The sequence below is a fragment of the Chaetura pelagica genome, unplaced genomic scaffold (assembly GCF_000747805.2).
Source record: "Chaetura pelagica isolate M959 unplaced genomic scaffold, ChaPel_1.0 scaffold68, whole genome shotgun sequence".
In the NCBI taxonomy this organism is placed as follows: domain Eukaryota; kingdom Metazoa; phylum Chordata; class Aves; order Apodiformes; family Apodidae; genus Chaetura; species Chaetura pelagica.
The window spans coordinates 4,408,068-4,430,634 of NW_009954407.1; the positions used below are offsets into that span (position 1 = coordinate 4,408,068).

A 22,567-nucleotide genomic window follows, 5' to 3' on the forward strand; every position below is an offset into this window, starting at 1 on the left:
GCAGGATGCACAATAAAATGAAAGCACAGTGACAACTTTTAAGTTAGCAAGATAAAAGTTTGACTTCTTGTTTCTTAGTAAAAAGATTAAATGGTTTAGAATTTTGATGTAGAGATTTTGTTATTTATTTATGACTTCCAGTACCTAACACCCCAAATTTCCCTTAAAACACAATTTTATTAATTAAGGCTTTAGCAGAGTCCATGGTTTTTGTGAGACAAGTCTAAGAAAAACAGTGATTCACATTTTCAGCTTAGAAGCAGGCAGAACAGACATCTTTTATTAACAGAAAATAAAGACAGCAAATTATCATGTTGCATTTAATCAGAAGGCACTTGAAAACAGATCATTTTGTTTATATTAACTATTCTTCAAATATTCTGACAAAAAAAAAGGCACAATAGAGCCTTCTGCTGTATGCATTTCTCAGGGTGATCCTACATCTGCTGACACGTCATACCCTCTTTTTCACGAGTGAACGTAGAAGACCAATTCTGAAGGCCACTAAAACAGATTATGATGATAAATCAGGTTAATTTGAATGATCTTTTATGCAGTTATAGTTTAGGTAAGATTCATTTATGCCCTTCTACTGAAAAGCTAAGAATGTACTAATATAGTATCATTTTATCCAAAGCAGAAGTGTATGTATAGGCACTAATCAGTCAAAAACACTGACAAAACAATTTATCATGTTCAGGGAAGGTGAGAGTATATAATAGCATTAGCTGTTCCTTCATTGCCTAAGATGGCAAGCATCACCTTAAATATGGAGAACTTCGCTCTACTATTTTTTAATAATGTGAGGTTTGTGAATTTTCTAGTGACAATTTATCTGAGACTTTTCAGAAGCAGATTTGCTTTGATCTGTTGAGCAATGCGCCTCTGTTAAATACTGTAGAGAGGACACATTTTATTACAACATTTTTATAGTTATTCACACTTCCCAACACAGGACAGTATCCTTCCTTAAACCAAGGTGAAGACAATGTGGCTTCACTTGGTAACTGCAACAGTGTGAAGAACTTTGCTTCTAGCTTTGAACTCAGGAGAATTCTACTGATAACCTTCTTGTGCCTATTTACAACAGTAATATACAGAAAGCTCTGTCACTAACTGAACAACATTAATTAACAAAACCCCTAATGTAACTACTTAGAGATGCCTCACATCAGAGGCTTGAGGTATGATGTTCATAAGTGGACCACTTAAAAAGAACACAGATCAAATAAAAGAAGATTCACCTTCCTTTGTGCCCCACATACCTGGGAAACCGTCAGCTTCCAAAACTGAAGGAGGAACTGGATGGTGCAAGATGCTTGGCACAGGGCAGGACATAAAACTGAGAGACTTAGCAGAAAAGTTCTATTCTCAGCATTGCCCAACAAGTCTCAGAAAAGTTCACCAAAAACTGCCTTCCTCCTGAGGAACAGGAGGTGGTGAATGTGAGATCAATTTAATAAGCAGTAGTCTCTTGGGGAGGTAGGGGGAACCACAGCCCAGTGAGTTTTACATACACCTTGGAAAATTAGAAGGCATTTTGTTTAGTCTTATCTGGGGAGAGAGAAGATGGACTGTTCCCCACAGAACTAAAAGATAAGGATATTTAACGATAACATGAAGGAAAACTGGGTAAATATTATCTACTGTGAAGAAGTCTGTATGGCTTTGAAGACATAAGGCAGAAAAATCTTACCTTCTGATCTTCTATAATTTCTCTGAAGAGATCAAAAACAGATGGATGAGTGTAACCTGCCTGCTACAATGTACCTGGCTTTCCAAAAACCTTTTGAGTCCTTAACCAAAAACTTTCAAGACGATTAAGCAGTGACACTGAGAGTGGGAGCCCCTGAGTACCTGCACAGAAGGCAACTTATTAGTAGACTTTTGCATGGATCTGAGCTGAGACTTTTGTTATTTTACAATATTCATAAGTGAAATGGCAAACAAGTAAGAACTAAGGTGACAGTAAGTGTAAATGTAATTGTAATGACAGTTATGTGGCATAATGTGGGATTCCAAAAGGCCTTATGAAATGAAGTAGCAATAAAACAGCAAGCAATGATCAAGGTAGACAAATGAAAGGAAAAACCAGCTGTTGTTCAGGACAGAGATCTTAGTGTTATGATGGATAATTCCATGAAACCATCCCTGTTTAGGAGCCATCAAAGAAGCAAATCAACACTGGAAATTACCAGAAAAGGATTAGGAACTGGCAGAAAACATCCACCCAGTGTAATCAATGCATGGTTCAATCATACTTCCTTGAATCTTAAATAGCAAAAGAGACAACAGGATTTATTTTTATCTCCTCTGTCTCTTCCAATAGCAACAGAGAATGAAATGAGATGTGCAGGAGTCAAGTTCAAAGAGAGTTCTTCAAGCAAGAGGAACTTGCTGCCAAAGGTGTTGAGGGTACAAAGGGCTTACACAGGTTCAGGGGTGCAATGAACAAACACCTGAAACAAAGACTCACTCCACATTATCGAGCGAGCATATTATGACCTGCAAAGAGTTGAAGACTGAAAGAGCACTGAGAGGAAATATTGCATATCGCATTGCTTGCCTTTCTTTTACTCCATGCAGGTTAATGCTGGAGACAGAAAACTGACTGGCTTAGAAGAATACTGACTGTTCCTCCATGCAAACACACACATGTTGAAGATTTCAAAATGAAGGCAGCAATAATCTACTTCCCTTCAGCTATAAACTGCTTTTTGTAGCATTACTTTCACCTTCACTTCTCATATATGAACTTCCAATAAATCAGCTTTCTTTCTGAATAGAAAAAGGTATAACCAGGGAATATGCTTGAATTTGAATTTTTCAATTCAGTCTGTAACTCAGCAGGTGGGAAGAAGTCACTTTGCACTTCATGTGATACTCACCAGCATCCATTTCAGACAAGAGAGACTGAACAGAAGTCACAGCATGAAAAGTAGACAGTGATGGGGAAAAAAACAATAGCTCCTACCTGGACTGTTTAGACTGAAATGTCAGCATTCAAGAATATCCTATGGTTCCTTGTTCTGCCCATTTCACTTTCACTAGAGATACACAAGTGTATGCATAACTGCAGTACAAAAAGTTCACTTGTGAACTATTAGTTTGATGGGAACCATATAGTGAAACATTTCAGAAGAAAACCATTGTGAAGAGGAGCCAAAGGACATGCTATTGCAAAGTTACAAAGCACCAGAAGCACAGCCAGGGAAAAGGAAATAACTGACTCAGAAACAAGGATTTTTTTTTGTTGTTGTTTAAACTCAGCAAGGCTATTCTTTTACTAAAGTATTTTGGATATATAGGAAGAGAATGTCTTAAGAGTGTCACCACAAAAGCAGTAATACCTTTTTTACATAAGCAGTTTTTTAACCCAGGGGTAATGCTCCTCCCAGCAAGAAAGGCAAGGCTCAAATGAGGCTTGAATTCCACAGTCTAGGACTCACCACATTGTGTTCAACCCTGCATGAACAATTCTGTTCCCAAACTAGTAACATTGGCATAAGAGACCCTCTAAACAGTAGTATGCTCGATAACTGTCAGAAATTATTATCTATATATATCTTTGTCTTAGGAAAGAAAACAGCTGGGGACTGTTCTCTGGTTCTGAGACCAGGTGGCAAAGTCTGTGCATACTGCCAACACCAGAGCTCAGTTCAGGTCAGCTCTGTTCTCCACAATGTTCCTGAAGCTCTAGGGGAAAACAGTTTTATGTGTTTATTCCATATATTTTGAAATGGCTATTGTGTTACAGCCTGCAATAGCATTACAGCCTGCAGCATTAAAGAGAGCTCATACTGATTGAGCCTTGTTCATAATGTTTACTGTATGCAGAGTTCAGTATATGCCATCCCACAATCATGCCTGGGATCTTAGACAGTGCCTATGACTAATGGACAGTTGGGGTCCAGTGTATGAGATTCCTTCCAAACCACTTGTATTTAGCAAATCAGATGTAGATATTGGTGTGCTCAGCATATGTCCTGGTATGGCCCTGGTATATTTTGCAGATTTGGTCTGATTAGTGCTTGAGTTTCTCCTTATCTTACTACCAGAAATGAATGTGACAACTTTATCTGGTCATTTGACTGATGTCACTAGATTGCATACTACTCTAAAATTCATACCTGAAACTAACTCATAATTTGAACTACACATATAACTGCATTTCTACATGCTCCTTCATCACCTGATTTCAAGATCATTTTTGATGATCTTTCTCAGGCTAGTGGAAGGTCTAAGATCCCTGTGTGAAGTAAAGGTAAAACACCAGTTGAATACATCATGCCCAGAGTATGCTCTCTGTCTTTGTTCTGTGGTCTTTCTAATTCTCAGCCTGACTTACAAAACTGAGATGTATAACGCCAGGGATCAGCCTAGAACTTTGGCCTGTAGTGCATTGTCTGTGAAATTCTTTTCTCCCTTTTACTATTTCTTAGTGCTGCAGCAGATGAATGAGTGGCTGTATTATGTGAGTATATGTGCCTATAATTCTCAGTGAGTGTGTCTGCTTCTGTCCTTGACTTACTTTTCTTCTTTCTTCATGTTTCCTTTTTCTTCCTTTTTACAATATCTCAGTTCTAGTCAGACCCTCTCTGTTCAACATTTCTTTTATTCCCAAAACACTCATAATGCTATTCAGAGAATATCTGTACAGAGGGAATAGGCAGAATACAAACAGAGTGCTTTACCACTGTGTAAACGATGTGCTCCCTGAGATATCTTCATGCACTGCATGCACTGTTGTCTTTCACTTAAATTATGAAATAAAAAGAAATGTATCTACCTTTCTTTTGAATTCTTGAAATAAGTTTGAGCAATTATCTGTGTATTTGTCTTCTTAGGTTGAAATCAGTAATAAAAAGGCTATAAACAACAAAGACTTAGATGCAGTAGGAAACATGAATGTGTCAGGTTCTTTGGGAACTGACAAAGTAAGCATGCTTTTACAGAGAACAGATTTCCAAGTGAAAGCCAGAAAATTTCCTAGCTTACCAGAATGTATATTAAGATTCTTGGGAGTATTTCAGGCACATTCAAAAACATTCTTAATTTTGGGTATTATTATCAAGGATTACATAATCATTCAGGTCACAAATGTCCATCTTCTGTAATCACAGGTGAGGCTTTGTCTGAGCCAATGAAGGAAATAATATCCTTTATAAGGACTGTCCCTGCTTCACTGACTCGAGGATGAGTAAAATGGCCTCTACGACTGACTAGTTTCAAGGCAACACAAGCATACATGTAGGGAATAAAACCTCTCCTTCTCCTTAGCCCTACCCAAATTCAGGTTTGGGGATTTACTGACAGCATCACAGTAATTTCTTTTTGGGACTCTTGAGTAGGTTTTCCCTAATGGCATGCTTGGATCATCTGAAAGGGGGAGATCTACTGTGTTTTCCCTTGTTATTTTTGACGTTTTAAAATTGTATTTCCTATGGTAGTCAACAAATCTAGTGTGCACAGTAGGGTACAAATATGTCTTGTCCTCTAATTTGGTAGATTGCCTGCCCCACTCCAGTACAAGGAAGGCACGGACAAACTGGAGCAAGCTCAGTGGATGGCCACCATGACAGTCAGAGGCCAGAGCACCTGCTCTGAGGAGAGGCTGAGGGAGCTGGGCTTGTTCACCCTGGAAGAATAGCTCCTCCTGGGTGGCTGACAAGAGAGAATGGATGTAACTACACTGAAATAAGACAGATTCAAACTGGTTAAAGACCTGACTGGACAAAGCCCTGAGCAACCTGATTTGACCTCACAAATCACCCTGCTTTGAGCAGGAGGTTGGTCTAGAGTCCTCCTTAAGTCCCTTCCAACCTGAGCTATCCAATGATCCCATCTCCAATCTGATATTCAATAGCACAGCTAATTCCCTCAGAATTTGTAACAAGACATAGATGAAGCAAAAGCTTCTTTTAAAGAACGTGCTAAGCACAGCAACACAACAACTTATTTTTTCCAAGTCTTTCACTTGTAAGTGGAAGGAAGACATCATCCCAAGAGCACTACTGTGACCAACAGCCCCTTAAGCAGCCTACTTCTTTAGTTGAAAGAATTCCAGAAGTGTCTCTCCCTGGCTAGGAATCACACCACAGTCCCACTATATTTTATTATTCTCTGTGATAGTACAGCCAGAAGAACTAACTATAGTATGATTAGTTGCCAAGTTACAGACTGGAGAAAAAGAGTAAAAACTTCCCTTAAACTGTAAAATTGTAGAAAATGTTCACTGGAAAGAACATAACATAAACACAGAATGCTCAAGACTGCCTTTTTAACATGATGCTATCCTTTAGCCTTGAATCAGCCTGTCAATACAATGCCCAAGAAAACACACTGCATTAAGACAGTATGAACTGAAAGGAGATTACTTTTTTAAAAATAGTAATCTGTATAGAACCTCCAATACCCATGAACTGATTTTTGTTGTGTGCAACTTCCCTACCTGGTGAAGGCAAGAGCCTATAAATCATTTTGTTTCCTCCTGCGGCTATGAATTTAAAAAGATATCATTAAATTACCTGTTACCATGAACATGAGAAGCACAAAAGGCAAAACTGTAGTGGAGCAAGGTTGGATCAATGACAGAACCGTTTTCTGAATGTTCAATCAATTCCGTGAGATAGCAAAGATGGCGGTGACAGCCCCTCACTCCGTAGCGGGCACAGTACTCATCTAATACGAAGACTTGACCTGGGCTAAACCAACCCTGAAAGAGAAAGGCAAAAAACCCCCCCAACATTTTGAGATTTCTTTTCCCACTCACAGCTTTTAAATCCAAGCACAGAAGCACGTATTTTAATGTGCATTACATAAACTTTTTATAGTAGAATGATTTATATCTGACTCATGTTGATGGCACTGGAAGCTAGATTCAACAACAGAACTCTTGCTGAACAGAGGGAATGTCAGGAAACTATTCACAGTTCTGAGTTATCACTACTATAAAGTTATAAAGACATGCTAATACACCCACAGTCTGTTCCAGATTCAATTATATGAAAACCTAATATAAAGTATCACTTTAAAATAATTCGTTTTAAAAATTAATTGTCAGTGATGAGAGAACATTTATGTAATACTGAGGGACTTTGACAGGGACATAAAAATAGTTTCTGCATGGTTAGTTCCCTGTGGCTACAACCTTGGCATGAGAGAACCACAATTTGAGCACTTACGCTGCTTTTTAGGTAACGTGTTCACTTTAAACAACTTTTAAATAACTAATACTTGTAAAGAGATACAAAGCCCGGTATTTTTTTAAAAGTCATCTGAGTAAGATGAGTATGATTTGACCTTAAATAATAGTTAGATATTCTTGGGCATACTGAAGGCTTACTTGGGCAGAGTCTTGATCAGACCAGAATGGCATAACCCTGACACAGACATGAGCACAGTACAGACTCCTTCCCACCACCAAAAGAGCTCTCGAGTGAACCCAGAGTGTACAAAAAAATAAATTGTTCTTGACGTATAGAAGTAAAACAGAAAAGCCTTGATTGGTTTGCCTCCCAATATGAAAAAAAAACCAGCACAACCAGCTTTTAAAAAGCAGCAAGAAGAAAAACATAAATCTTGGGAAAACACAGACTCTGCATACGTCTTCTAAATAAACAGATTTCTTTTTTTTAAAATCTTTTTTCAGTTACGGTGTTAATTCCCTCTCATCATCCCTGCCAAGTGGTTAAGACAGGTTAAGGAACACCTGAACTCAAATATACAAATGACTTGGAAAATAAAAACTATTTTGCAAGTAATTAATTTATAACATCAGCTTAGCAGCTGAAGAACAGCATTTCACTTTTGCTTGTGAATACTTCTGATAACTCAGATGTTTAATGTTTATACAAAGTATCAGCAAAAATACTATTAAATAATACTTAAAAATATGTTCACATCACATTTAAATCATCTATGCTTTAACTTTACTAAAAGACATGCATGATACAGGAGTTTAAATTTTATAATCTTCCCCACTCTTTAACATATTATTTGCAAACAACACCTCAAAGTAATTTTACAAATGTTTGCTCCCGATGAATTTTTTTGAAGTCAGTGTTTCCACTGCCTTTAAAGACCTTCAGCTGTTTGTTACAGCACCCAGAGCAGTACTCAGTGTTTCTAACTAATATCCTGTCATGTCACGATGGCTCATATAGTTTACACAGCGTTTGCTAGAAAACATGGTATTCCACTGAAAAAAGAAAAAAGGAGGATTTCAACTGAATTTCTGCAATAATATGTATCCTAACCTTAGACAGATTAAACAGTGGTTATTGTGATTGATATTCTGTCAGTACATGGTCTTTGTCACTGATTACATTTTTATGGAAAACAGGACAAAATGTGGCATGCCAATGCCTAGTAGTACAAAAGGAAATAATCATAATTTCTCTATCTTCTCATAGCAGAAAATTGTGACAACACTAATTTTTCAAGAACTGATTACTTTAACTTCAGTCTCTGTAAGAAATTTTTTAGTGTGATCATTTTCATATAATTATGAGCCTTCCTTGCCCTGGTAGAGCCATGTATAAGTCTCAGAAACACATAACAACTATATGCTTCAAAGTATTAGAAAACTGCATATTTTTATTGTATAATTGGAAAAAAAAAAGAGAAAAAAGGGAAAGAAAAAAAAAGAACCAGCTTTTCAATACCTAGAAAAATGTAAAATTAAAGACATTTAGGTCATACAATAATTTTACAGAGAACTGTGCTTAATATTAATTCTTACACATTTTTTTTTTAATTTTTAGAAGTTGTATGTGTGGTTACTCTATTGAAATAAAGGGATATATTGTTTATAAAAAAGACAGGAAATTAGCTATTTAAGGAAAAAAATCACACTTATATGTTTATATACTCTATTGATACCTTGATACTCCCATTTTTTTCATTTAAAAATATAGTTAAATATGCAATTTATCATGAAAATGATCACCCATTCCTCTTATTAAAAGCTGAATTTTAAAGAGAAGGATAAGAAACGCATCTGCTTTATGGTTGCTATAGCACTGTGTATTTCACCTAACCTCTTCGAAAAGTTCCTGATTTCAAGGTTATATTAAGTGTCTTACTATATTATGATTACAAAAAAAGATTTTGACCCCAATGCACTGTTAGAAAGCTAACCATTTTCTCTTTGAGTGCCAATTACTTTGTACAGATGTACCTTCAGGTCTCTTCTTTGATTCAGTGTGCAACCCACAGACAGAAAATGATTCCTTTAACTTTTTCTATACGTACTTACCCGGTAGTATTTTAAAAAGGAAGCAACTGTCATAAAATATTTTTTTTCCCCCTTCTTGACACTTGCAAACAAATGTAAAAAAACCCCATCATTATCTTTATATTACATGACTAGTCAGACTAATGGAAAAAAGGAAAAAAAAAAGTTATCCTTTTTTTTGTAGCTGTTGGGATAGTAAAGTGAAAAAAATTCTGTGCTAGGAGACATTTTAGGTCCTTAATAAGAGGTCATAATTTCAGACACAGTATCAGGTGAAAAAGCGTCAGGAAGTTAAGAGTTCTGACCCACACAAACCTGTTTATCAAGTGTGTATAATCTGATGTACTTCTGCAAGATTGCTGCTGGTTTCCCCTACTGAGAACAAAACCAGATACAGCCCCATCCTTAACTCCTAGTCCACAAAGCACAGAATAGAAAATGTTATGTAGGAAAGGGAAACTATGACAGTATTATGTCAGTATTTTATATTTTATAGCCATCTTTGAATGTGAAAAACTTTCACTTTTATACAGTGATCACATTTCACTTGTTTTTGTTTAATAATTTTACTCCTGTTTGTTATTTGCAAGTCAGATAACACATAATGCCCCTGTATCTATATTGCCTGTGGTTTTACTTCCCTTCTGGCATTTTTCCTTCTTTGTACCACAGTGGAATGAAGAATTACAAGATAGGTGAATATGTTTTTCATGAAGTGACTACATTATACCTTTAAATGCCTGTACAGGTGTCAGTAAATCCTGCACCAGGAGCTCTTACCATTATCAGAATCTTCTGTTTTTATTCAAACCTTCAGAGGACATGATAAACTTCAGGTGATAAAATCAAAGACAGTTTGGGTCTCTTTGCTTTCTATTGAGTGGCACAGCAGCAGCTTGCAAGTGTATAATTTTCAAATTTGAAACCAATCAATTGGACCTTTTATTCCAACTACAACTGCAGCTATTGAATGAGGTAGGAAGAAAGGACTACTTTGTAACAACTATTTCTCACTTCTTTATATCTATCTTCCAGTCAGTACTCACCAAACAAGAATAGGAGTCATTCAATCTGTGATCCAAGGTCTGCCTCTGAAGCAGTCTAAAGAGGGAAGCATGGTCAAATTTGCAGGGATTAGCAGAAATAAACTCATCCATGCCATGTTTCTGACCACGGTCCGTATCTGTTCATACAAAGGAAAAATGTGAAGAACAATTAATTTTGAGTGTGTGTGCAGATTTACAAACACTAGGGTACATATGGTATATAAATCTCAATATATAAACTTCCGTGAAAAAATGTCAGAGAAACAAGTTACGTTAAGTAGATGCTTGCAGGTGACTAACTTAATCTGAAAATAATATTTCTGAATTATTTTTCTATCATAATAACAGTGTAGCAGTGGAAAAAAAACCTGCTGCTCCCTGAAAGATCAAGCAAAATTTAGAAAGGCTATCAGCAAATACAAGAGTATATTAAAATAATTCTTGAAGCCTGATTTTCTGGTAGGGCTCCTCAAATATTAAATTTACAGAACAATGTTATAAGGGGGAAAAAAAGTGTTCTATAATTTTCTGTCACATTCCTTATAGTTTTAGTAAAATAACCAAGTAAATGTACTTGCTCTCATTGCAAAAAAAAAAAAAAAAAAGGAAGAAAGAAAAGAAAAGGTTTATGCATTTATTTCTTCAGATAAGAAAGAGCATCTTTACTGCAGATTAAAGTACCACTCATACAAATACTCATCATGGCTTGAAGCCTACTTCTCAAATGGCAAACTGGAGCAGAAATGAACACACTGGCTTGAGCTAGGTCATTTCCAGCCTTCTTTTTGTACTCAGCTTTTAATGAGACAAACCTTAATGTAGTAATGGCAAAGAGCTCCTTCAACCTTCCAGCAAAGAGCAGTGAAAAAGGGAGCAGCATTTTTGTGTAAATACATCGAGAAAACATACCATCCCAAATGGCACTTCACTCAAAGGCCCAAATTTATTGTTCTTCACAGATTGCATCTTTCAACGCCTTTAAACCCCGCGGGTTTATCAAAAGAGAAGCTCTAGTGATTGCTTTCATTAATGCTATGTTTTGTCAAAGTTCTCAATGTGAATTATCTATCAAGTATGGACAGAAAAAGCCTTACAGTGCCCAAAAGGACAAGTTATGTATTAGCACATTAGCTGTCTTGGATTCTATAGACTGTACTGGGGTGAACAGTCCTATCAACTTAAAAATTGACTTCCCCTTTCAATAGGATCTTAGCTCTTTGTTCCTTTAAATTCAAACCTAGGTCTTTTTATATTCGTTACTAGAAAAGTATAGATCGAAGTGTATCCTAAATGCAATTTTGAAAACCTGCACAGTACAAAACTAAAATTTCTAAAGAAAAGGAGACAAAAGTGTATTGATTAAACCCAATTATAGAGTCAGGTTCATAATAAAACTCAATATTGATCTGTGGGCATGATGCTAACATAATCAGTCACATTTAGAAATTTAGCCTCAGATCATATTGATCCATGTCAAGTCCAACTTTCAGCTGTATTTGTGGATGGGAGAATTATTTAATTCAAGCTGAAGGATCTGCAGCATCACATCCTGGAAAGATGCAGAAACTAATTCGTATCACTTGGCTTTGCATTGTCAAAGCAAGAGTCACATCCATGTGACAGATTTCACCAAGGTGGATGTAGCAAATAAACAATATGACAATACATCGATGATGTAAGGTATGAAACCATCATCCCAGAGATACAGCAGCAGATATTTTTAATGGTTTAATGATTAGTAACATATGTGATTACAGAGGTTATTTCCATGAGCATTAGACTAGCCTATCATTAATGACAAACTTAGCTCACATTTTCACATAGGTATGCAAAATCCTCTCTTTTAATTAGTGCAATTTAAATGTATTTAAACATGTGAATTCAAAGATAAACAACAAATATAAATGAAACCACATTACTGAACTAAACTGTGAGGGTATCTATAGTTTCCAAGATGATTCACACACAGATAAAAGTTTTCCAAACCCAGTATGTTTAATGTGTGACTGGTTTCTAAATTTTTTGTGAGTTTTCCTTCTTACATGGATATCTGATTTACCAAGCCATTATTTACAACAAGATAGTTCATAGAAAAGAAAAAGGGCTACTATTTCCTTCTGCCATTGGTTTCATGTACAAATTATACACAGCCAATCTTTCTTAAATTAAGGAGCTTGTTGGTTTTTTCTCTGGTTAACCACACAAGAAAATCCGTGTAAGTTCTGACAAGCAACTAAGTATTTTGAAGTCAGGAGGCTGGATGTGGCAAATGAAACAGATTCAAGATTCTGATACAGTCACCGAGATGATTAGAATGTGTAAATGTGACATACTGAGTGCAATGCAGCTTGTGAAAGGGGAATATGCTTTCTGCAGATCATGCTATCTGAATAATTTGGGCAAAATAAGCAAAAAAAGTATTAAAAAATATAAATACTTGTTAGATTAAATTCTGCAAAAAGATCCATGACTGATCATCTTTCTAAGTGAATCAGACAGTACAAATAATGTTGTCAAGAAGTAACAGATCTTTTAGCAACAGAAAAACAATACAAAACTTACCTTTGCCAGCTGTATGCAAGCAGGAAATAATAGAAAAATAGATCTAGTGCAATACATTAAATTTTATTTTACTGTCATGATATGCATACAAGACAACTGGTAGATTGTTTTGAAACAGAACAGATTTTTTTTAAAAATAAGAACTTGATCAAAGATTATGAGGAATTAATAAATGTTACACGACTGTGATTTTAAAATTATTTAACAACATATTTTAAAAAATTGTTAGAGTGATTGTGGTTTTCCATTTCCTACACAAAGGAATTTTAGATGTCCCATTGAAGCCATGGAAGACAGAAACAGTGCTATATTGTGATATATGGTTAGGAAAAAAAATATAATTCCACTTAATTTTCTTCACTTCCTCAATCACAGAAAATATTGGGTAGATACTTGGGGAGAACTTTGAAGTGGTAATAGTACTGCTTTTTAATGATTACTTTTCCTCCCTTCCTAATGGAATTTGTAGTACTGTTTTCAAGTTGCCTCTAACTCAAACTCATTGTTTTGGCTGCTATTTTCATGTTACACTGCCTGTTTCAGGTTGTTTATATATTACATCTTTAAAAAACTTTTAGGCAAAAAACTACTGAGTGTTTTTTGTTTTTTTTTGGATCAAGGTAGGACAAATATCTGTATTTTAAAACCACAGCAGAAACTTACAAATGCTGTTGCAGGAATTTTAGCTAATTCTTTGTGTGTCCTTTTAGACAAGGATATTAATTTTGGCAGAGTAGCACCCTGAATATACCTTCTGCCATCTTTGCAAGAAGCTTACAATTTTAGTCCAGATGCAAAGGCTATAATAATCATCACATCCTCAGTGACTCAGTAGAGATGAATGAATTAAGACTACCAAGAATTTCATGTTTATGGCACATGCTTGATTGGTTCCTTGTGATAACCAAGTCACTAGACATCATCTCTGCCCTGTTTCAGCCCAGAAGCAAATAAACACTTTCTGTAGCATTTACTCTGTCCTAGGGTTAACAACAGGAACTGGCCTTGCAAAGTGGTGACCTCCTCCTTTTTGTGTCTCTCAGTGACATCCCTGCTGGATTTTAAACATCATGGAAGCAATTTGTATTAACTCAGGCAGGCAGGAAAAAAGAGCAGATAGAGATAAAAACCCAGCATTATAGGCATGGACAAGATTTAGAGATTGGGAGTAGCAGGGTAAGAACTATATGACTCTGATACAGAAGAGGCTGGAACTGGTTGGATGAAGATGAAGGTGCACATGCTCTTTGCAAAAGACAGTGGCAAGACATGCATTACATTCCTTCAAGTGCCACTCCATACAGATAGTGACAGCTTGTATCGGGAACATTTTGACTCCTGATCATTGACCAGGACTCCCAAGTGTTACCTGCTTAGAAACACAGGCCAAAGAGACAATCTATGCCCCTAGAACCTTATCATTTAAATATCAGACAATGAAATAACAGATGTAGAGAAAGTGGCTAGCTAGCCCAAATTGCCTCACTGTCAGGCTGGGGACAGCACACTGAGGGACTGACAGCATTTTGCTGAAGGATAGAATCAGAGAGGATGCTAAGTGATTTTTTCCATGTTTCTGACTAGTATGGGAAAGAGCATAAAGGTGACTTACTGACTGCATAAGGTGGTGGAGGCCACTGTTAACCTTTATTCCTGAAAGGGAGATGGGGGTAGTTGGAGGCAAGAAGGAATAGGACATGAAGGGTAATGGGAGAACATGCAGGGAGGGTAGAGTTACTCCACTCTTCCAGGTGGTAAAGTGTATGATGGATATCTAAAAGAGTTAAATAATTCAACATATACATACAAACATCTCAGAACTATATTAAAATAACTGCTTTACAAGCACATTATCAATTATTCCAAACCTGAGCAATGCCACCATAAGGGTTAAGCAGTAGTATTGCTTTTGTGTATGTATTATGACACCTGTACCTTAATATTAATCTTATTCTACTTTTCCCACAGTGTCTCTGATGTAGCCAGTTAAAGGCCTGAGTGTGATAAAAAGAGCATTTAGAAGTAATAGGAAATTAATAATTTATTCTCATATCATTAAACTATGATAGGGAGAGAAATTTTATAATACTAATCATTGATATATCCAAATAGACTGGAAAAGTTAAAGTTGTATTTTCATGACTAATCCCAAATAATTTCTTCATCTAGTAAATTGCCTACACTTTCTTGTTGATTACACAACACTGACTGCTCCACTCGGATGATTTAAATGTCCAGACAAGCTTCCTCCATTATGCTCTTTTGGTAAGATGGATGTTTGATTTGCAAATGTCTTCAACTTTGCTGTCATTAGATTGATGTCATGCAAAATCAATGTTTGGCCAATGTATTTGATTCCCTTTGATACTCCCTTGTTACTTAATAAATAGGATCTGATGTTTTTGACATGGGCCTTAAACAGGATTTTTATGACAACTGTTATAATTGATTTCTACAAAAGCTCAAATTATTTTCCTTTGCGGGCTGCATTGGTAAGCGATATCATCCCAAAAGAGAGATGAGGAAAACTATGCATCTCAGATGAAATGACTCCTCACCTAACTTGTTTTTTCAGTATGCGTCACTCTCCTTTCTTCTCTGAAGGTATTTTCACAAAGACACCATATTTGAACTTACAGTGGTGTAGGATCAGAATGATGTTTGGCTTCGTGTGGCTTCATTAAGACATGACAATCCCCTCATGTGCTGCTGTTACTCCATTGTTACAACCAAGTTATTAACAGTGCTCATCGCTTCAGCAGCTTTTCTAACTGTATGACTAGATCTCATAATACATTGCTCATTAAGGAAGGGACCGCCTCCTGCACCTTTATGTGACTCAGATGAATCTATTTTTGATTGGCTCCTTCCCTGAAACACTAATTTCACTGGGAAACTTCTGGCTTTTCTACAGTTATGCATCCTTAAATACTCTGTCCTTTTCATTATAGCATGCTTATTCAGAAGACTGGAACTGAAGAGCAGTCTCTGTTTCTTGATCATTGCTGGCATTAGCCAGTCATCACTTTTGGTGCCACCTGATACTACAAAAATGCAGTATTAAGTTGCTTTACCTGGCAATTAAGAAGCTGGCTAGTATTCATTTTAGAAGCCTACTTGCACAACAGTTGGTTGGTACCAGTGTCATGCTTAAATGTACGTAGAATGCCATTTTCCTTTTAGATACCCTACATGAATGGTCCTAAACTGTCATACAGCATCAACAAGAAGAGACGGTACACTCAGATTGGTTAGAGGCTGGGCTTTTGGAGTGCTGCTGCTGTGCACATGCAAGAGCAACATTTCCATTTTCTGCATTTGTGATAATTGCTGTAGACATCAGTCAGACCCTGGGTGAATTACTATCATCACTTCTTTTCTTTTCAGGAATCACAGAATCATAGAATGTCTTAGGCTGGAAGGGACCCATGAAGGTCATCTAGTCCAACCCCCCTACAATAAGCAGGGACATCAACTAGAATAGATTGCCCAGAGCTCCACCAAGCCGGACCTTGAAAGTCTCCAGGGATGAGGCCCCCACCACCTCTCTAGGCAACCTGTTCCAGTGATCTACCATCCTCATATTAAAGGACTTTTTTCTAATATTCAACCCAAATCAACTCTTTTCTAACTTAAAACCATTACCCCTTATCCAGCTGTTGCACGCTCTTGTGAACACATCTTCCCCAGCCTTCTTATGGACTCCTTACAGCTATTGGAAGGTCGCGATAAGGTCAGGTGTTCCTGACGTGTTTGTTTTGATCCACTTCTGGGGTGACTGGATCTTGTTAATGTCATTTTAAGCACTCTTTTCTACAAGGAATTATCTTATGTGGAACAAGGCACTAAAACCTGCATGAAATAGTCTTTTTTGTACAAAAGGGTCTCTTGCTCCTTCCTTTCTACTACTTTCTTTTATACAAAAGGAGTTTATGATTACAGGAATAACTCTACCACAGATTACAAAAACTCTTAAAGAGTTTTGAACTCAAGAATATAGAAAACAGCAGAGGCTGTGAAACCAAAAGTGTCATGTATACATATCACTTGATTAAAAAGTTAAATATTTAATGAAATGCTTGCACTTTCACAAGTTGCCATTTTCAGCTAGTAATGTAACATTAGCTTTGGAAGGTAGAATTTTGTCTATAAGGCAATGGAAAAAGGCAATGTTAGAATTTATTTCCAGCAAAAAATTAACCATAATGTATCTAGTTATGTGACATACTATCACCTGATGCTTTAATTTATTTAATTACAGTTTTCAGTTGCTTTTCTTATCTATTGAGAGAATTTCAGGGTTACAGAAGATAATTTATAAACACAATATACAAAAAAGCATTGAAACATTTCTCCTTAAGCTGGTTTTCTCTACATGTAGCAGCTTAAAGATGGTGTTTTTTTTTTTCAAGTTATTAAAAGCTCTTTATGTACATTTTTTCAGAATGAATAAGTTGCACTTCTTACCTTCCTAAAGGATGAGGAAGATGGGGACAGACTTTGAAGGCCTGAATATTATCAAAGGACATTTCTTTTGGCAACATCTCCGTTTTTTACTGTTTTATGTACATGGATGCGGGGAGCTGTGACATATGTTTAAAACTAAAATAAGGTTGCATTGGCTGGAAATGGTTACATCACGTATTAATTGAAAAATAAGATACATTAAAAAGTGCTTGACATTCTCCAGTCATAACTATATTTCCTAACACTAAAAATTTATCAAAACAAAGAAGAAAAAATGGAAATTAATTTTACTTAATACACACTAGCTCTTAGCTACTTGGAGTTATACCTTGATTAACAATAAAATATTCTCAACTTTGTACAGAAAAATTTTGGGGGGGAAATAAAATTAAATTCTTAGGAAACTGAGCATATTCAAATCTGATAAAAGGTCAAATATAGAATCTCCATAGGAGTACAACTGTGCCCCGAGAAAATCATCACAGTATTTGTAAAAGCAGGAGTCTTAGAAAATACTCTAAGACTGTATCTGTAAACTCCAGTTCTTGCAGTTTCTTAAAAATTGAGTCATTTAATTATGCTCATTTCTACCCCAAGTGAAAAAAAGAAAGAATAAAATTTTCCTCATGTAGGCAGAAGTGAAGTTATTGCAGCAATCAAATATTGGTTCTTTCTAAATGAAACCATATTAAATCAAACTTCACAAGTCACTCTATTGTAAAGAATTCTGTACATTAATTACAAAATTCCATCACTGAAGTGTATTAAAACTGAAGGCAAATAAGAATTTAAATTCAGTCATATAATTTTGTGGAAGATTATACATAAGCATGACAGAAAAATACATTATATTTTGAGGCTTTTGAGCTTCCTTTAAACAGTCTTTAAAATAAAACTTATTTGTAATATGGTTTCCACCTAAGAATTATAGTCACCCTGTCTAAAGTAATATCAAGATACATCAGTCCTGGTTTTTAATTCTTTACTTCTCTAAGTAGTTTTCTCTCAGAAAACATAATTTCAGTTTATCCAAACTTGCAATTTTTCTTTGTACCTCTGTCTTTCTGTAATGGTCCCTGCCCTGTGGTCAGTGTTTTCTAGTTCCTTTGATGTCCATGTAAACTCTGTGTCCAAGAAGACCAATTCCTTGTCTACTTCAGATTAAGGCCACTTATTTTGTGCTTTTTAACTGATGCACATGAAGAAGAAACGGTGGGAGGGGAACACAGTACCCAGCCCAGACCCAGGGAACTGTGAGGAGGTGAGCAGAAGCACTGCTTGGCTGTTGCTCCTTTTCCTTTTGCAGCATTGCTTATATTCTGCAAAAATACTTCACCTTAACTCCCTCTGTGAAGTGAAGTCAGTTCACCCTTCCACATCAGTTCAGATTAAAAATTCAACAGAGGGCAGTGTTTTTATGAGATAAACCATATTTTTTCCCATGTTCCTGACAGCTCAGTCAGGGTTTTAGATAACTGATGGAGGAGACTGGCTTTGGGTCAACCTGCTATAGACTTCATACATTAAACCAAGTTGAGTCTTAAACATCTGTCTCCCTTCTATCACTCTACATATACAGATCATAGAATCACAGAATCCTAGGGGTTGGAAGGGACCTCGAAAGATCATCTAGTCCAATCCTCCTGCCAGAGCAGGGTCACCTAGAGTACATCACACAGGAATGCATCCAGGAGGGTTTTGAATGTCTCCAGTGAAGGAGACTCCACAACCTCCTGTCCTATCACTGGTCATCACTGAGAAAAGCCTAACTCCGTCCCCCTGACACTCACCCCTTACATATTTGTAAACATTGATGAGGTCACCCCTCAGTCTCCTTTTCTCCAAGCTAAAGAGACCCAGCTCCCTCAGCCTTTCCTCATAAGGGAGATGTTCCACTCCCCTAATCATCTTCGTAGCTCTGCGCTGGACTCTTTCGAGCAGTTCCCTGTCCTTTTTGAACTGAGGGGCCCAGAACTGGACACAATACTCCAGATGTGGCCTCACCAATGCAGAATAGAGGGGGAGGAGAACCTCTCTTGACCTACTAACCACACCCTTTCTAATGCACCCCAGGATGCCATTGGCCTTCTTGGCCACAAGGGCACATTGCTGGCTCATGGTCATCCTCCTGTCCACCAGGACTCCCAGGTCTCTTTCACCTACATTACTCTCCAGCAGGTCAGCCCCCAACCTGTACTGGGACATGGTGTTTCTCTTCCCCAAATGCAAAACTCTACACTTGCCCTTGTTGAACTTCATCAGGTTTCTCCCCACCCAACTCTCCAGCCTAAGTCTCTCTGAATGGCAGCACAGCCTTCTGGTGTGTCAGCCACTCCTCCCATCTTAGTGTCATCAGCAAACTTGCTGAGGGTACATTCTATACCCTCATCCAGGTCGTTGATGAAGATGTTGAACAACACCGGTCCCAGTACCGACCCCTGAGGGACTCCACTAGTCACACACCTCCAACCAGATTCTGCCCCATTGACTACAACTCTCTGACTCCTTCCTTTCAACCAGTTCCTGATCCACCTCACTACCTGATCACCAAACCCATACTTGATCAACTTATCTACAAGGATGCTGTGGGAGACGGTGTCAAATGCTTTACTGAATATAGATACTGAACATAGATATACTGAACATAGATATATGATAATGAGAGATTATTGGATACAGTCCAATCATGGTAAACATTTGATGGCTTTTACAAAAATCCTTCAATTGCAACAGTTTTATAAGATAGAAAAGTTGCTCCCGTCAGCCACTGAAACAACAGAAAAAAATCATATCTGTTTCCTGTGTGCAGGTATCTACATGACAGAATACTTGTAATGAGCTTATATGAAAAAATTAAGATATGGTTAACAAATGCTATCTACCTTGATTTTCTAAAAAATAACATCTTTCTCTAAGAAACGTAAGGAAAACCTAAACCTGACTAAAAAACTAAAATAATTTATGTGTAGCTTAATATTACACTGAAGGGTGCAAAAACTCAGTAGCTCTTCTAGTGCCTTTCAAGTCACAATTTACAGTCTGCATTGTAATTTTCAGATGGTTAATATATACAATGTATGATAAAACTGATCTAAATCTATAAAATTCCAAGAATAGATTGTTGCTTTTCTATTCAACACTACACTGCCTGGGCTACTGCAAAATATAATGTAAACCAAACACCATCTCCATGGTAATATATGGGTCAACTGTAACGATTATGAAGCTAATTGCTGTATTTTCATGGATCATAACAAAAATAATGACCTGCAAGTCAGGATTTCCTTGGCTGGTAATAATAATGTGAGCTAAAGAGCTTCTGGCTAAGAACAAAATGCTAGGCACTTTTCCCTAGCGAATGAGTTCTGCTTAATCCAACTTCATTGAGGGAGCTGCTACATTTTTACCAACTAAAACCAAAACCAAAGCCACAAAAGCAAAAGAAAGCCAACTTACAAAGTGGGGATATGTCTGTGTCAACATTTCCTCCTTTAGGATTCATCTTCTGAGCCTGACTTGCAGGAATAGGCTTATACGATTGACCTGTGGCTCTGTACATGGCTTGAACCCAGAGTATTCTATCCTGCTCATCATCACTGGCAAATATCACAGTATCACCTTCTTTAACAGCATTGAAAAACATTCGACCACCCTGAAGACCTGGAGGAGGAAACAGAAAGGTAATCTTAATAAATACATGTTACCATCATGATTAATTATATTATTATATTAATTATATTATGGTTTTCCTCTGTGTGTTGTGGAGCGGGGATTGGAGTTGGAGGGTGTGTTAAAACATTTTATAGGTATTTATGATCTAGAAATATGACAGCATCTAGAGCTGTAAGGATCAAATGGTAACGAATGGAAGTAAAACGTAAGTAGAAAAAATACAGAAGTCACAGGAGAAAGTATATCCTTAATTACATTTCCAACTAAATTCTAATTTATTTCTCACTCATCTTCTCTGTGGCATATGCTATTTTACATTTATCCAACGTATCCTCCTCCTAGGCATAATTTTCCTAGCTTTCCCCATCAACTTTATCTCTTCTGGAAAAAAGGCAACTTCATACCTCTTATGAGTGTTGCAGCTTCTTACTTGGTGCCTTTTTCTTATTCTAGTATTTTGTTCTGAGAGCACATAACCAGAACAAACACACATCAGTCAATGTGGCTGTGCCAGGGACACATTGTTTTGGCTTTTCAAACAACTCCTGAGTATTGTTCACCCTTTCAATTATTCTAAACATCAAGTCAGTGTTTCCAAATATCAATCTTTGATGGATATTGATTAACTTTGATTTTCTTCTGCCATTTTAATACTTCCTTCTGTAGATTTTTCTGATATCTTCAAATTTATTTTTTATTATTCTGAGTAATTTGTCTTCAGCAAGCGCTGTGATAATTCACCTTCTTTTCTTTGTCATTTATTAATATACTTCACAGTACAATGACACATGACTCCACCATCAAAAATGCAGAGAAACAGGAACAATTTACTAGGATTCATGGCATTTTCCTTGTATCATACACGGTCTTAACAATGTTTCAGGCAAACAGTGTAAGTTTATTGGTCGTTTTTCGTATACCAAGCTTCTTTCTTAAAGCATGATTTTTCACATGAGAAAATGCTGGTCGAATATTTGCAAAACCTTCAGATGCTGAAAAAAAGAACCTTGGGGGTTTTTGCTGGTAGATCAAAGATCAAAATGAAGAAAAATGATTCAGCTGTTTTACACAAACATATAGTATTTCAAAATAATGAAAAGTACCTGTGTGAGGAGCTGTATAATCCACAGTGTATCCTTCCAGTTGCATCAGTTCCTGAGGCTCAGATTTCTTTTCTCTGTAACTGCACATTGCAAATGTGTACTGGCTAACCTGAATAAGAAAGGAGTCCTTAATTGCTGAATTCCATTCCAGAATTGTATAACAAACATACCACTGTTTAAATTAGCTTTCAGTTGTGCTGAAGAAATAAAGCTCCCTTTTTTTTCCCCAGAAATATTTACAGTGTAAAACTTTGCATTCTTTCTCCTTCCTGCCAAAAGGAAGGAAAAAAAGAAAGCCATACACCTATTTCTCTTCATTTTTCTGAAATACAATGTATTTTGGGCTGTTGCTTTATGAAAGACTGAAAGGAAGCAAATCAGGTTCTGTTAGGGAAAATACTGTGTGAGATAGAGGTCCTGTATTCCAAGAAGCCAAAAAATAAATAAGACTTATGTATGAAAGTACTGTTTGCAGGAAT

The 22,567-nt window shown here is 36.7% G+C and overlaps 1 protein-coding gene across 1 annotated transcript in view; it reads right to left on the reverse strand.

The window, feature by feature from the left end:
- Positions 1–22,567, reverse strand: part of CADPS2 (Ca++-dependent secretion activator 2) — a 220,420-nt gene that overhangs the window by 84,752 nt on the left and 113,101 nt on the right. Inside the window, exons 10-14 of the mRNA XM_010004331.1 lie at positions 22,089–22,197; positions 20,770–20,973; positions 12,847–12,855; positions 10,285–10,421; positions 6,528–6,715 (exon numbers count right to left, since the gene is read on the reverse strand). Of these exons, the coding sequence (XP_010002633.1) occupies positions 6,528–6,715; positions 10,285–10,421; positions 12,847–12,855; positions 20,770–20,973; positions 22,089–22,197 (647 nt within the window). The remainder of the gene's footprint in view (positions 1–6,527; positions 6,716–10,284; positions 10,422–12,846; positions 12,856–20,769; positions 20,974–22,088; positions 22,198–22,567) is intronic.